Source organism: Phyllopteryx taeniolatus, chromosome 5 (genome assembly GCF_024500385.1).
Source record: "Phyllopteryx taeniolatus isolate TA_2022b chromosome 5, UOR_Ptae_1.2, whole genome shotgun sequence".
NCBI classification, from domain to species: domain Eukaryota; kingdom Metazoa; phylum Chordata; class Actinopteri; order Syngnathiformes; family Syngnathidae; genus Phyllopteryx; species Phyllopteryx taeniolatus.
The window spans coordinates 15,272,803-15,289,830 of NC_084506.1; the positions used below are offsets into that span (position 1 = coordinate 15,272,803).

At 42.7% G+C, this 17,028-nt stretch overlaps 1 protein-coding gene across 4 annotated transcripts in view; it reads left to right on the forward strand.

Annotated features, from left to right (window-relative positions):
- The window catches only part of wwox (WW domain containing oxidoreductase), a 216,334-nt gene that overhangs the window by 95,282 nt on the left and 104,024 nt on the right, over window positions 1-17,028 (forward strand). The window contains exons 9-10 of one of the 4 annotated variants that reach the window (XM_061772998.1): window positions 10,860-10,946; window positions 11,084-17,028. The exon at window positions 11,084-17,028 is cut by the window's right edge and continues 1,088 nt beyond it. The exons of 2 other annotated variants lie outside the window; for them this stretch is intronic. In XM_061772998.1, coding sequence (XP_061628982.1) covers window positions 10,860-10,901 — 42 coding nt within the window. In that variant the 3' untranslated portion in view covers window positions 10,902-10,946; window positions 11,084-17,028. Of the gene's footprint in view, window positions 1-10,859 lie in introns of all 4 variants that reach the window. One more of the 4 variants, XM_061772997.1, reaches the window with a different exon arrangement.

The following is a 17,028-nucleotide window of genomic DNA, read 5'->3' on the forward strand; positions in this document are numbered from 1 at the left end:
ATGGGGAAGCAGAGTGTGAGTTCTCTGAGGCGGGCTCTCCTATCGCTGGGTTTGAGGTCACCGAGGTAGTTAAAAAGCTCCTCGGTGGCAGGGCCCCGGGGGTGGAAGAGATTCGCCCGGAGTTCCTAAAGGCTCTGGATGTTGTGGGGCTGTCCTGGTTGACACGCCTCTGCAACATCGCGTGGACATCGGGGACAGTGCCTCTGGATTGGCAGACTGGGGTGGTGGTCCCCCTTTTTAAGAAGGGGGACCGGAGGGTGTGTTCCAACTACAGGGGGATCACACTGCTCAGCCTCCCTGGTAAGGTCTATTCAGGGGTGCTGGAGAGGAGGTTCCGTCGGGAAGTCGAATCTCAGATTCAGGAGGAGCAGTGTGGTTTTCGTCCTGGCCGTGGAACAGTGGACCAGCTCTACACCCTCGGCAGGGTCCTCGAGGGTTCGCCCAACCAGTCTACATGTGTTTTGTGGACTTGGAGAAGGCGTTCGACCGTGTCCCTCGGGGATTCCTGTGGAGAGTGCTTCGGGAGTATGGGGTACCGAACCCCCTGATACGGGCTGTTCGGTCCCTGTACGACCGGAGTCAGAGTTTGGTCCGCATATCCGGCAGTAAGTCGGACTCATTCCCGGTGAGGGTTGGACTCCGCCAAGGCTGCCCTTTGTCGCCGATTCTGTTCATAACTTTTATGGACAGAATTTCTAGGCGCAGCCGAGGAGTAGAGGGGGTCCGGTTTGGTGGCCTCAGTATTGCATCTCTGCTTTTTGCAGATGATGTGGTTCTGTTGGCTTCATCAAGCCGTGACCTCCAACTCTCATTGGAGCAGTTCGCAGCCGAGTGTGAAGCGGGTGGGATGAGAATCATCACCTCCAAATCTGAGACCATGGTCCTCAGTCGGGAAAGGGTGGCATGCCATCTCCAGGTCGGGGATGAGATCCTGCCCCAAGTGGAGGAATTCAAGTATCTTGGGGTCTTGTTCACGAGTGAGGGAAGAATGGAACGGGAGATCGACAGGCGGATCGGTGCAGCGTCTGCAGTGATGCGGACTTTGTATCGGTCCGTTGTGGTAAAGAAAGAGCTAAGCCGAAAGGCGAAGCTCTCAATTTACCGGTCGATCTTCGTTCCTACCCTCACCTATGGTCATGAGCTGTGGGTCGTGACCGAAAGAACAAGATCCCGGATACAAGCGGCCGAAATGAGTTTCCTCCGCATGGTGTCCGGGCTCTCCCTTGAGAAGCTCGGTCATCCGGGAGGATCTCAGAGTAGAGCCGCTGCTCCTCCGCATTGAGAGGAGCCAGATGAGGTGGCTGGGGCATCTGATTCGGATGCCTCCCGGACGCCTCCCTGGTGAGGTGTTCCGGGCATGTCCCACCGGGAGGAGACCCCGGGGACGACCCAGGACACGCTGGAGAGACTACATCCTTCGGCTGGCCTGGGAACGCCTCGGGATACCCCCGGAAGAGCTGGATGAAGTGGCTGGGGAGAGGGAAGTCTGGGTGTCCCTGCTGAAGCTACTGCCCCCGCGACCCGACCCGGATAAGCGGTAGAGCATGGATGGATGGATGGATTTTCTTGAGCAGTAAAATGTGCCCCCTGAATACTGTGTCCCCCACTCCACAAGTGGTCCACAACTAATTACTCATGATAAGATGATCCCACAATTTTTGGGTTGGTAGGCGACGACGCTACCACCTGAGCCTCAGCACGCTGAAGAGCTGATGGCGCGTCGTGTGATGAAGCATGCGCTTGTTGTCTCCAGAGTATTGTGTGTGTGAATGTGTGTCTATGCATGTGTCTGTGTGTGTGTGTGCGCGTGAGCAACAGCTCTCGTAGGCCGCCGAGCTCCATTGACGTATGCGATGCGCAGTGCAGAGAGCTGAGTGATGGCGATTGGATGTCCTTATTGGATATGAGCTGCCCACTCCGTGGGTCCGCATTAAGTTTGCAGCGGATAGGAAATTAACGATCGGATAATTTCATTGACGTTTGCACTATTGAGCATATAAACAAAATGTTCTTTTGAAGCATTGTGCCAGCGTCCTGCAGGGGGAGGATGCTGGGAGTGGTCCCAGTTGTGCTTAAGAAGGCATAAGTCCATGTTAAGTCCATAGCGTATCGGAAAAGACAGCGACGGGATCAATAGCGGCTCAGCGCCGGTGACACGCGTCCTCTTATTTTCCGTCACATTTCTGTTCTCTCGCATCCGTCCCGCCACGCCACTGATGGATCGGATGTATTGCTGACATGATCATGAAGACTGAGTGGGATCAATCGAAGGAGGGGGGGAGCAAACTAGAGTCCGTTTTGCTTGTATTAGTTAAACCACTCGCAACTGAAGATGATGGTGAACTTGACAAAGGGAGTCTTTGCTTCTGTTAAAACAAACAAAACAAAAAAGACGAGATTAGAGCACAGAACTTCGGAATATGTGAGGCAGAAGACTGTTCAGCTGTCACAATGCCAGCAAGGAGAAGAGAAGAAAAGTGTGATCTTGATGACGTTTCCGATTATCGGCCCTCCGTCTGGCACGGGGGAAGATAACCGAACGCCACGTGGGTCAGTGCTCTTTATGGAAGCACACCTGTGAAATACGAACATCTCCCCCCTGCTTTTTCTTTCTCTGGTTTTCACTTCTATCCCCTCCTCCTCTCGCTCCCTCTGCTCTCCTCTCCTCTAATTGGAGACGCAGTAAAGGGATGCAGGGTCAGTGGTTCTTCAAGGTGAGCCCCAAAGCACGTTGCTTCTCTAGATGAGCGCTGCTGAATCTCAGCTCAAGTGGGGTACGCACATGCTGATTTTTAACATCCTAAATGTTTTTTTAAATGTGTGAGACCACACGTGACAAAAAAAATCATCGCGTGTGCGTACTGCTCTTATTGTGTGTGGTGTACTCCACATGACCAAGACAGAACACCACACATAACCATATCTCAGCAGACAATCGGATGACGAACTCCAGCGAGCTTGCTAATTTGGTGTCGTTCCTTTTCGCGTCACGGAATTCGCGATTGTGAACATTTGCAAATCATCTTCAACCTATATTTAATTGAATACACTACAAAGACAAGATATTTAATGTTCAAACTGATAAACTTTATTGGTTTTATCAAATAATCATTAACTTAGAATTTTATGGCTGCAACACGTTCCAAAAAAGCTGGGACAGGGTCATGTATACCACTGTGTTACATCACCTTTTCTTTTAACAACATTCAATAAACGTTTGGGAACTGAGGACACTAATTGTTGAAGCTTTGTAGGTGTAATTCTTTCCCATTCTTGCTTGATGTACAGCTTCAGCTTTTCAACAGTCCGGGGTCTCCGTTGTCGTATTTTACACTTCATAATGCGCCACGCATTTTCAATGGGAGACAGGTCTGGACTGCAGGCAGGCCAGTCTAGTACCCGCACTCTTTTACGACGAAGCCACGCTGATGTAACGCGTGCAGAATGTGGTTTGGCATTGTCTTGCTGAATTAAGCAGTGGCGTCCATGAAAAAGACATTGCTTGGATGGCAGCATATGTTTCTCCAAAACCTGTATGTACCTTTCAGCATTAATGGTGCCTCCACAGATGTGTAAGTTACCCATGCCATTGGCACTAACACAGCCCTATACCATCACAGATGCCATAAAATTCTAAGTTAATGATTATTTGCTAAAAACAATAAAGTTTATCAGTTTAAACATTAAATATATTGTCTTTGTAGTGTATTCAATTAAATATAGGTTGAACATGGTTTGCAAATCATTATATTCTGTTTTTATTTATGTTTAACACAACGTCCCAACTTCATTGGAATTGGAATTGAAATTTACGATTGTCGGCCCGACCACTGTCCAAGAAGATTGGGTAGGAATAAATCACAACTCACACCACAGGATAATCACTCATGATAATCTTTCAGAGGCATCCAACAATTGGGCCTTTGTTGACTTTAATCGTAAATATTAATCAGGTTTAGCATTTATGATTATTTTTGCCAAACCATTTTTTGATTGGATCAGTGAGGTAAAATCAATCTTAACACACCCCACACCAAAGTATAATCATTCATGATAATCTTTCAGAGGCCTTCAATCATTGGGGCTTTGCTGACTTTGAAGTTAAATTTTAAGCAGGTTTAGCATTGATGATTGTCGGCCCCGATGTGTTTTTTTTTTTTTTTTCAGATCAGGGAGGAAAAATCACTCAAAACATACCACAAGATAATCGCTCAGGATAATCTTTTAGAGACAATAGAGATAATCTTTTGCTGAGTTTGATTGCAAGGGTGAGAAAATGTTGAAATTTGTACCGATTGTCGATTGATAACAGGATTTAATTAGTTATGCAGTTATTAAAACACACTGTCATATATTTGATTTGCATTTTAACCAATAACTTTTTAAGTCCTCTCTTTGATCACTAAAAAGTTATATGTACTGTAAATTAAATGGCATTTCTTACTCACTTACAAGTTATTTACTTATGTCCTTGCACAGTGGAGGAGGTTACACTTTGGGTGAATAAGCCAAGTCGCTCCACAGCCCAAATCCTGCCAAGACCTCATGAGGCACGAGAAGCTGTGGAGATCTTGGCGAATATGGCGTGACTCAAAAACAAACAAACAAACAAAAAACCTCCCAAAATCCAGTTTGGAGGAGAATATTCATCACAAAACAAAACAAAAAAAGAAAGTGTTTGGCTCAGCTGTCATCTCTGCTTGTATTTTGTGCTTGTTGATGAGTCAGAGTTCCGTGAGTACCACCTTTGGCCAGTAGGGGTCATTGTAGTTCAACTTGACTTAGTAAGAGAAACGGGTGCTAAAGCCTTTGGAGTTATTTGTTGATTTCATCTCACCAAGACCCTCAACTGTTAAATGTGAAAATTGCACATTGAGTACTAACGAGTACCGCGAACGTGCGTATCATTAAGAACACCTGCACAATCTAAGTGAATCCTAAAATAACAACGTAATAAACGTATAATATTGTGGTTGTAGTTTAAAATGGTGGTTGTAGTTTAAAATGGTGTACAACTGCACTGAGAGGTGTATGCAGTATTTTATAATATTAGATTGTGAATGTGTACTTAATATTGTGAGCAGTGAGTGCATATGCATATGGTATGCGCCTGAATACCATTTTTCACATAATTGTAAGCAGGGTTTCCTTTCATTGCTACAACAAAAGTACCCAAAGTGGACTTCAGTATATGTCAAACTGCACTATGGGGATTGAACAGCATGCCTCCCTGTTCTATTATCCCTAATTGATTTAGCACTCCAGATGGCAATTTGACGGCCACGTTCAAGAGTTGCACCTCGAACGCCTGAAGGTATCGGAAGAAGTTAACGCTACATCTTCTTCTTGCGCTGAATAGATACATTGTAGTAAATTGGAAAAACTCTAGTAAATTCCAGCATACAGTAGCTTGCATTACAGAGTTATAGGGGTTAGATATGTTGTCATAAGTTCATTATTACAAAAAAAAAAAAAAAAAAAAAAGCCAACTCACAAAATATCTCACTTCACCACTAATTAGACAAATTTTGTACAAAATCCCACTAAATTGTTTAGCAACAAGGACATTTTTCGGGTGTTGGTTGCCAACAAACTACAATGAGGTTAGACATAAGAAAAAAAAAGATACATCAAACTTCCAAAATGTGTCAGTTAACCACTAATTATCTTATCTTTTTGTATGAAATCCTTCTAAATTGTGTGAAACATCTTGCTCTTTTGTGGGTGTTGGTTGCCTTCAGAGGCTTCAGAAGACATTTTAACATAAATTCATCATGAAAACAAACTTCCCAAATGCCCCCAGACACAGTTGGAGATGTTCTATATTATTTTATTGAATGTAAGAATTTTGCATGAATATTAGCATTTTTAAATTTTTTCATGATTATTATTTTTTTTAACATTTTTATTTTTTTATTTTTTGGGACTAATGCCACAATTTACTTTAGGTACTCACTTATAATATACACTGACGTAGATAGTTAGTTAGATAGATAGATGGATGGATGGATGGATGGATGGATGGATGGATGGATAGATGGATGGATAGATGGATGGATGGATGATAGGAAATTACAGCTTCCAGTAACTTCCATCACAAAAGAGAATACAAACATAAAGACAGATCAAAATACTAAACTTTAAAAACGCAGATTGAAGGTACAAACAGAAGTACGACTAAATCCAAATTCAGAGTCTCTCTCTACGAGTCTTTGAAAGTTTCTGTGGCGGTGACCGTGTTCTGAGCTGGCTGGCCACTGACAAGTTGTAAAGTCGTACGTCCAAGGGGGACAAAAGGCTTTTTGAGACTGTGGTTGTGTTTTGTCCACGGATGAAAGTCACATGTGGCACGGCCATAAATGCCGTTTAGCGTCGCCTCTTCTCCTGCACCGTTTAGTCGTCTGCGTGCCACCTGTGCCGCCGACCTCCAGAGGATGAATATTAGATGAAGCAGCAGCCGATAGCAGAGTTCAGGACAGCAACGATTTGAAATGCAGCACGCCCGCCATTAACAGTATATCTGGAAATAGACGGAGGATTTTCCATAGATCATTAATGACGGGAAATCTATCCCTCTTTCCCTTCCACCGTCCCTCCATATATATCTTTCCCCCTCCCTGCTCTGCTTTTCCACCTTTACTGTATTTCACTTTCATGTCCTTCTTTTTTATTTCTGCACATTTTCGTCCGGCCAGCTGCTTCCTCCCGCAAATACGGCAGATATTTGAACACGGGCGCTAATTTCTGTTTAGTACTTAATCCACGTCCCCTCCTCCCATATTCCTTGTTATTCTAGTTTAGTGCTGTAATCAAGCAGGGCTTGCCAATAAAGTTTATTGTACGGAGCTAAGTGTCAATATCACACGCACACCCGGGGCAGAGAGGTCCCTTTAATTAGAATAGGGGAGAGGGAAGCTGTGCACGTGGGGGCCACGCACGCCTTTCTCACTCTGTGCGTGTGTACGATGTTTACAGTAAACCCCGGCTATTCATAGGGGCCGAGCCCTGCTGCCAATAGTTGTAAAAACGCAAGTATTTGGTCTTTAGAATTGCCTATATTACTGGTTTGAGCCGTAAACACACAGCAAATTGTTACCAAAATATTTAAATGTCATTTCAAACTCATCTTGCTACATTACACTTAAAGTAGAACAAAACAGACCCAAAAAACGTTAGAGAAAAGATTCTTGTTAACAAGTCGCCGTCAGCCTCACACCAAAATGAGATTAGTTCAACTTGAATAAAAAATGGCTCACGGATTATTTGATTTGGAACAAATCCACATGAAGTGCACATGAACATGCACATGAGGCGAAGACTCTCTGTAGCTTCCACTAACAACCCAGGCTAAACTTGGATCGTCTCCGACATACAACGATCTTGGTTTGTCATTGGAGATGTATCACCAAATGTGCGCAACTCTACGGTCACACTTGCCTGTATGCTGTAAAAACCCATTAAAAACGATTGTTTAAAAAATCCGTGATATAGCAGGGTCACAAACGATGAATCGCGATAAAGCTGGGGTTAGTTGTACTGTACACGCATGTACCGTCGGTTTTAAGCATCAGCAATTGTGAATGCTGCTCCACTCAATATGAAGTTCATAATCGGACCTGCGTTAAAAAACAAAACAAAAAAAAACAAAAACACCCACTACTTTTATGGGAAAATCAATGCTTGCTTTACATGACTGTAGAGGCACGAGGTTTGGAATCCTGACAAACAATAATCCAAACCATATGAAGTATTGATTGGGTTCGCGCGGTCTCTGTGCGGCTTTTGATGCAAGAGGACGACTTTAAAGGTCTTTATGAAGATGTCGTGAGCTGACATGAGGAAATTTCTAACACAAATTGTTTGGATTTCAATTTTTTTTCCATAGTAAGTAATGAAAACAGGTGACACTGTTGACCACATGAACCTTCGTTTCAGGTTTTAGTTTGACACCTCTGCACTAGATTAACTTGATAGTAGAGGTGGAACAATTCATTGATTAATCAACAACTAATCCATTATTAAGTTAATTGACAACTATTTTGATAATTGATTGACCATTTAGAGACAAACTTAAAAAAATTTCGGCCTCTTTATATTCTCAGATTTCTGGAGTCCTCCATGAAAGCAGACTGATTATGTTTGGGTTTAATCAAAATAAGACTTTTGCAAACATCTGCTTTTCGTTTGGAAAACAATAGGCACCATTTTTGCCCATTTTCTGATGTTACACACCAAACTAGTAACTGAATCATAACTTATGTTTGTGCATTTTCTGCACTGTCAGTTTGAAATAATTTCCTGTTTTTGAATAAAGCGATGAAAATTAAAAAAAAATTTTTTTAATCCGATTCATTGATTATTTCGAAAAAATTCTTGACAGATTTGTCAATTATTACTATTTTTTTTTATTTGCAATGATGGACTTCATCCCCTGTTCAGGCTGCTCCTTTTTATTAGAATATGTGTCCAAAAAAGCCAAAGAAAAAGAAAGACATGCAGATGGAGCCTCCTCGGAATTTGATAATGACTGAGTTGACTCCATTTAGTCCCCCTCCACACACACACACATTTTAATCCCTAACTAACCCTCTCTGTTCTCCTTTGAGTCCACTCCCAGTACAAATATCCTGCTTTAGTTTGTACAATCCCACAACACAGATAATAATTTTATGCAAGATGATTCAGGAAAAAAAAAAACATAAATCATAAAGAATCGGAAACACCTCCCACTCCTAAACACCAAAGTCCTGCGGTGGTGCGGCTCCAATCTAATAGTAAAACACAAAACCATTTCCCATTACAATGTAAAGAGATTAAAGAGAGATTAAATGTCGGTGCGCGGGAGCCGGGCCAACGGCGGCCACCGATAACCGCGGTGGGGAAAGGGGAGTGGAGGGGTAGGGGGTGCGAGGAGGGAGAACAGATGGGGGAGTAATTTGCGTAGGCTGTGGTAGATGGAGGAAACATGGCGTGCGCGCGTGTCGCCGCTGAGCGACGCCGCCGTTCTGAAAGAAATCAATTTGGGGCGGGATGGGAACGGCGCGCATACAATAATTGAATATTACTGCTTACTATCTGCTTGGCATGCGCGGCCGACGCGGTGCTGGAGGGAAGCGGGACGAGACGGGGGCGAAGGCCAAATTTGAAGAGGTGAAAGAAGGATGTTCAGATAATATGATGATCCTCCAAATAATCTCTTCAAATTGGAGAAGTGGAAGTGTGTTAAGACAATCCAATTTGAGCTTTTTCAGCCCTTCTGATCTAAGTCAGCAAAGGCCAGACTGTTGGATGTCTCTTAAAGATTATCCTCAACGATTATCCTGTGGTGTGGGGTGTGTTGAGTGATTATTATTGGGGTTTTTTTCCCCCTCCGCCTCAGTGAGGTATACACACACCAACAATTGGGCCTAATTTGAGCATTCACTTAATTACAAACCCTCGCACACATTCAGTAGTAACAATCGGGTCAGTTTTGAGTATTATCCCTCTCTTAAAGATCATGCTGAGTGATTATTATGCGTGTCATGTGAAATAAGAGTGTTTTTTCCCCCCCTCCATGATCTGCTCAAAAAATGTCAAAGCCAACAATCGTAAAAGTGAAATCTGTTCAATAATTACAATCGCAAATTTGGGTTTCACACACACTGACAATCGTGGCAAATGTAAGCATTTCTACCTCCCATGCAATCAAAGTGGGCAAATGCCAAATTGTCGGGTGTCTCTTAGAGATTATCCAAGTGATTATCTTGTGTGGGCTTTATTAAAAGTAATTTATTTCCCCTTAACCCATCAAAATCAGCAAAGGCCTAATTGTCGGGTGCCTCTTAAAGATTATACTTAGTGATTATCCCTTGGGTTGGGGCCTCCCCGATCTGCTTGGAAAATGGTCAGGCCCGAGAATGGTAAATCTTAATTAAACCTGTTTAATCTTAACAATGGCAAATCCTTACATACCAACAATGGGCCAAATTTAAGCATTTTACCTCCCTTGCAATGCAAGTCAGCTAAGGCCGATTGTCAGCTGTCAGATGGGTTAAGACGGTGGAAATTGGTATGTGTCGTACCCCCCATCTCCATCTTTGCATCGGGATCACGACCCATCAAACCCGTCAGTCGTGTCCGGGGCCGCATGGCGTGATCAATAATCACAACTGTTAATCGATACACTTTTAAATGAGCATCGACCCCGCTTGCAAGGTTAGCCTCGTTGATTGGTTTGCATTAGGCTAAGTAACGCAACTCATGATGAGAAGCATTTCCTCACCATTTTAGGGTTATAATCTGGTTCTTTGGATAAAAACGCAGTGCAGTGTTGATGGAAGTAATGTATGCATTCAAGATGGCATATCTTTGGATACACACTGTTACGAATGTTAGGTTGGTTACGGTCGTTGCTGTACCTAAGGTGTTTAATTCTACTCCACAGTCTCCACTTTTCTGCAGCGGTCCTCTGTTTACGCTTAAATAAAACGTGGGAGTGGAGAAGGGAGTGAGCCAAGTGAGCTGAGCTGTACTGTGTAGTGGAAAAATGGCATTAGAATGTCGGACTACAATAATAACAAAAAGTAAATAAATTAGTTAATTCAAGTGAGAATTGAATTGGATTTCATACAATAAGTTACGGTGGGTAGAAAAAGTATATGAACCCTTCGGAATAAAGGATAAAGAAACAGAGTCTGTTGAAAGTAATAATACACAAACAATTATGTTTTCATATTTGTACTGAAAATAACATAGAAACATTCACAAGACAAGCAGGATAAAGTAAGTGAACCATAACCTCAAGCAAACGTTTCCTGCTGTTGCCGATCAGATGTGCACAACGACCAGTATGAATTTTGGACTGATCCTCTTTACAGAACTGTTGTGGTTCAGCAAGATTCCTGGGATGTCTGGTGTGAATAGTGTGAATTGAGGTCAAGCCACAGCATCTGAATCGCCTAGAGGTCAGTATTATATATATAATTATCTATAAAGCTGGAAAAGGTTCCCAACGTATCTCTAAAAGTCTTGTTCATCAGTCCACGGTTAGACAAATTTTCCATAAATGGAGAAACTTCAGCACTGTTGCTTCTCTTCCAAGGAGTGGCCATCCTATAAAGATGACTGCAAGAGGACAGCACAGAATGCTCAATGAGGTAAAAAAGAACCCTACAGTGTCAACTGAAGAAATCAGTGGTACATGCCAACATCTCTGTTGACAAAACTATCATACGTAAAACATTAAACAAGAATGCCGTTCGTGGGAGAACATCAAGGGGGAAGCCGTTGCTGTGTAAAAAAACATTGTTGCATGTTTGAAGTTTGCTAAAGAGCTCTTGGATGTTCCACAGCCCTACTGGAAAATATTCTGTGAACAGATGAAAGCAAAGTTGAATTGTTTGGGAGGAACACACAACGCCATGTGTGGAGGGAAAATGGCACAGCACACCAACATCAAAAGCTTATCCCAACTGTGAAGCATGGTGGAGGGAGCATCATGGTATGGGCGTGCTTATCTACCTCAGGGCCTGGGCAGCTTGCCATCATCAATGAAAAAATGAAATCAATGAAAGTTTCTTAAGATATTTTGCAGATGAACTCGGAGGCCATCTGTCTAACAGTTGAAGCTCAAACGAGGATGGGTGTTGCAACAGGACAATGATCCAAAACAGAAAAGCAAATCAACAACAGAATGGCTTCAGTAGAAGAAAATGCGTGTTCTGGAGTGGCCCAGTCAAAGTCCTGACCTCAATGCGATTGAGATGCTGTGGCATGACCGCAAGAGACCTATTCACGCCAGACATCCCACGAATCTTGCTAAACAGCAACAGTTTTGTGAAGAGGAATGGTCCAAAGGTCATCCTGATGGTTGCACATGTCTAATCTCCAACTACAGGAAATGTTTGTTTGAGGTTATTGCGGGCAAAGGGTCAAGGGTCAACCAGTTACTAAATTTGAGGGTTCACTTACTTTTTCCTCCCTGTCCTGTGAATGTTTATTTTCAATAAAAATATGAAAATATATAATTGTTTGTGTTTTATTACTTTAAGCGTCTGTTTGTTTATTCTTGTGATTTAGATGATCAGACCCCATTCTATAACCAATTTATGCAGAAATTTAAGGGTTCGCATACTTTTTCCTCCCTCTGTATGAAATGTAAATCTTCACCTATGAACAAATACCAGAAACTTTTTCCATCACTGTGCTGACAATTAGCTCCGAACTGATTAAATCAAAGCTAATTCAATCTTAAATTGGCGCCTCAGTTCCACTTGACTCCTCAGTACAAACTCTCATTAATTCTTTGCCATGATATTAGTCGGCGCCGTTAACACTATCATTTAATCATCTCTTGAAGGTAATCATCAGCCGTATATCAGGACAGGTGATCAAGGAAACATTTAATTAGGATAATTACTCATTAATCCACTGAAGGGCCTCCCCCCTCGCTTTTTATTCGCACTGTTTGTGTGAAGACGAGTGTCTGTCCGCGGGTGCGTGGCTTTACGTGAATGCGTGTGCGTGTTGTGTTTGCGCACACGACCTCATCCTGGTAATATTCGTCACTGTCTGATTTAGTGTAGCGAGGTTGCAGTAGCAGGCTGCGATCCCGCTGCATTTGTCTCCATTTCTTAATGGTATTTCAACAGCTCCTAGACCAGCGGCCGTTTCTCATTTTAATGACCGGAGAAAAGAATGTCTGTATCTTCTCTATGTAGCTGTGTGTGTGTGTGTGTGTGTGTGTGTGTGTGTGTGTGTGTGTGTGTGTGTGTGTGTGTGTGCGCGTGTGCGTGTGTGTGTGAGTGTGAGTACACACCGTCCCGTCGCCGTAAGATGCAAAGATGGATGGTTCGGAGGGCCTACCTGAGCTTGTGTTTTGTAAATTCAAAAGCACATTAATGATGTTTCCATGATTGATGTTGTATGTCTGGTGGCCACTGAAGTGACAACTGTTCTACTGGTTGATGGTTGTCTCTTTGAACACACACACATACACACAGACACGGTCCGCACAATATGTGACAATGACGAGGGGCTTTCACTCAATCTGAATGCGAGTCGAGAGGGACGAGAGTGGAAAAGAAGGTATTGCTCTCCATCTTTTGCTCCCTTTCTGCATCTTCCCCACTTTTGACCTCGTGATTCCACGCACGGACTGTTCAAGCCAGGGCTTCTCAAAACTTAAAACTTCTCAAACCTTCATCTTTCCAAACTCTTTCTCAAAGGTCTTCATAGAGCCATGAGTGTCGCAATCAATAAAACGAACTGACTAAGTAGGCGGAAATTAATCTGCACTCCCCTACCTTCGGGGCTGACCAGTTCCTTCTGCACTGAAGCATGACAGCGATCCATTTTTGAAACAAAACAGTCTACACCTATTTTCACTCTTTTAGCTATGGCTAAAAAAAAAAAAAAAAAAAAAAACAACATCCCAGACTTTGAATCTTGAGGCGACATAACGGCACACGGCTCCCGCAGAGTGAGGGAAGAGGTGGAGTTTTACAACGTTTGTCAGAGAGTTGAGCGTTCAAGAGCGTTGACACTTTAAATTGGTTTATGATGCATAAAAAATAACCGACGACGTAGGGACGGACCAATAGGATGGATTCTTGAAACTCATCAATTCTTGGCATTTGGCTCGGGGTTCTTTATGGCCATTATTGGTGTCGGAACTGTGGGCTGGGGAGCGGTGTGTGTGGGGGTGGCCCCGTTGACTTGGTACTCATTGGTTGGTGTTTCGGCTGGGGGTTGGATGTAGCGTTGTTGAGGTGGTTATTTGGGGCTGTTTTATCATGTCGGGTGGTTTGTATGTGCGGATTTTGGCGAGGCTTCCTGTTTTGGGCTTGTGGCCTTTTGTTTTGTGGGTTGGGCGCCGGGACTCTGCATTTTGGTGCGGGGGGTGGCTTCGCACAGGCATTGGTGATTTTTAATTTTATTTATTTATTTTTAATGTATTTATTTAGGCGGCACGGTGGACGACTGGTTAGATCGTCTGCCTCACAGTTCTGAGGACCGGGGTTAAATCCCCGGCCCCGCCTGTGTGGAGTTTGCATGTTCTCCCCGTGCCTGCGTGGGTTTTCTCCGGGCACTCCGGTTTCCTCCCACATCCCAAAAACATGCGTGGTAGGTTAATTGACAACTCTAAATTGCCCGTAGGTGTGAATGTGAATGTGAATGGTTGTTTGTTTGTATGTGCCCTGCGATTGGTTGGCAATCAGTTCAGGGTGTACCCCGCCTCCTGCCGGGTGGGTGGTCGGTGGCGTCCTCTTGGTTGGGTCTAAACTATAGACTTTAATTACTTGTGCTTTGATTACTAATAACAACACAGGTTATACTAACATATCAACTTACAGGTTCTTACAGGCGTATAGACACTAAAAAGGAATCCCACCGCGCCACTCGCCAGTAACACTGCCTTGCTCAATTTCCCACATCCTGTCCTGTCCTTCTCTGTCCTCTCTTATTGGTTCTCTTGGTTAGTTATTGCTTGTCTTCACCGGGTGCCCCCACCCGCCCCCCAACCCCTACAATTAACTGTTGTAATGTTACTTATGTTCAAATATCAGGACTGTCTCACTATTGTTTTGCTGTGGTTTTCACCCCTAGTCCCCTTGTCCACTCTGTCTCTCTGTCTGTTCCCCCCAAAACCCTTTTCTGTCCGGCTGCATTTTCAATAAACATAAGAATAATTAAAAATTTTAAAATAAACAGAGAGAGTATTTCAAACTCCTCTGTTGTACAGCAAAGCTGTTCCAGCACAAGGCATACAGATCCACCATTCTGCAAGGCCATGCAGCAGAACAGGCAGGTTTTATATATATATATATATTTAAAAAAAAAGGAAATTCAAGGTTTATGCCTGATAACCACGGTTTAAACATAATGACCGCATGTAACCCAAAATTAGATTTAAAAAGTTGACTTTTTTTTGAAAAAAGATGTAATGTTATGAAAACAAATAATTTTCTTTCTGAGGAAAAAAATTCTACCGATGAAAGTAAATTATGTAGTATGAGAGTAAAGTAGAAAAAGTTTTACAAGAATGAAGACATATTTTGTTGAGATGATAAGTCATAATCGTATGATAATAAAGTAATATTTTATTGAGATACACAGTCATCGTATTATTAATATATTAAAGTTTAATGAAAGAAAATTCTATCTTAAGTGAATTTCAACTTTATTTTTGTAATTTTATTTCTATATTAGGGACTATATTCTCTACAAAATACACCTTTTGTTCTAAAAAAAAAGAATTTTATTCCTGTATTAATACGACTTTTGTTGGAGAAAACAAAAGCCAAAAACGACTTTATTCATGTTCGGATGTCTGATTTGTGTGATGTCACAATCATATCGGAGCTTTTATTTGGTCCAAAGCTAACGTAGGGAGTTGATTTATTTTGTTTGTTTTATTGGCACTCATGTCCCAATATGTAGGCATGCACTTTTTGTTTTGAAACAACACAAGATGATATTTGTGGACCTCAATTTGAGAACGGCTGATTTCAACAATTCCTCTTGTCACCTCCTACTCTCTCGCTCTTTTTCTTTTCTTTTTCCCCCCGCACCTCCCCTCCTGGAATGCTTCATGTTTGACTATTAGCTGACATGCACACAGGGAGCATCGCTCATCTTCCCAATTTCTCCTCCTCCTCTTCCTCTGCCTCGCTGTCCCCCCCTTCCCTCGCTCTCGCGTCTTTCTCCTGCCCCATGTATAACTATTAGCAGACATGCTCTCAGGGAGTCTGATGAATATTTTAGCAGCCGCAGGGAGGGGCTGCGATGCTCCTCTGCAGCTTCCAGCACAGTTAATGGAGAGTCCGTGTGTGTGTGTTTTTTTGTGTTTGTGTTTGTTGGCCTCGTGCACTCAACCTTAGCAAGCATTGTCTGCCTTTAGACCCCAATTTTTTGGGGGGATTGTTGGGGAAATTTTGAATTAACAGCTGATTTTCCTTAAGTGTGGGTGAAAATGAAATCATTTTCACATCCAAACTTTGGTATAGCTGATGAAATTATTTTGGAGGGCCCCTGTCTTAACTTCTAACAAAGCCGCAGTGTGTGTTGTATGTTGTTGTATGTGTGCATTTGGACGGACTGTGATGCCACAATTCGACTCATTTACATAATACCGCACCTCACAGCGAAATCCTCACGCCATGACTTGGCAGCAAGGCTGGGTGAAGATACTGTTTGATCACATCAAAGCCAAAATTCAAGCAGACTTGCATCGGTCGTTGTATAGTACGATAACTTGCAACGTGAAAATTGGCTGCCATCTTTGTGGAATTTTCTAAAAAAAATACAAAAACAAAAAACATGGACTAAAGATTTCAAAGCCCTCTAAAATCCTTCATAACAAATACATTCAGGAAAAACTATTCATGACTAAAGTACATGATCTCTTCTACTGCTCAGACTGCTGTTCTCACCAATAATGTTCCATTCTTTGTAAGTTGAATTTTTAGGGCAAGTGACGCCGTTTGAAACGTGACGGTAATTTTGGCGCGTCGACTTGGGAAAGCCGTCAGAATTTCGGCCCGTACGAGCCTATTGGTGGACAGTTTGGACTGAAATTTTTCAGCCAATCAGAGAAGGGCTTCCGTGAGTAGCAGACGAAACGAAAGGGTCGAGGAAACGTTGAGAATTCATCAAGTGATATTGTTTTACTCCAATTTAAAGACTTTTTCTGACCAGCTTTTCTATCGGAGATATCACACAAAAACATTCCCCGAAAAGGCCTTTTTTTTTTTTTTTTTTTTTTTCCCCCAACAGGAAATTTCTCAGGAACCTGTCATCCGATTATCAAAATTCTTTGTGGGATGTACTCAGGTCGAAGTGGCCGTTCCAACCAGACTCACCATTTGGAGAGACGGTCGTTTCGTGCAAATCTTGTCACATTGCCACTATAACCCTAAACCTGCTTTTGCCAAGTGGAGGCTTCTGATTGGTGGATTGAAAGCTTCTAAGGAAGTTTTTTCCTTTATAAAAACTGTTGACTACCTGACAAAGGCTTGGGCCGAAACACGTTTTAAAAAACTATAT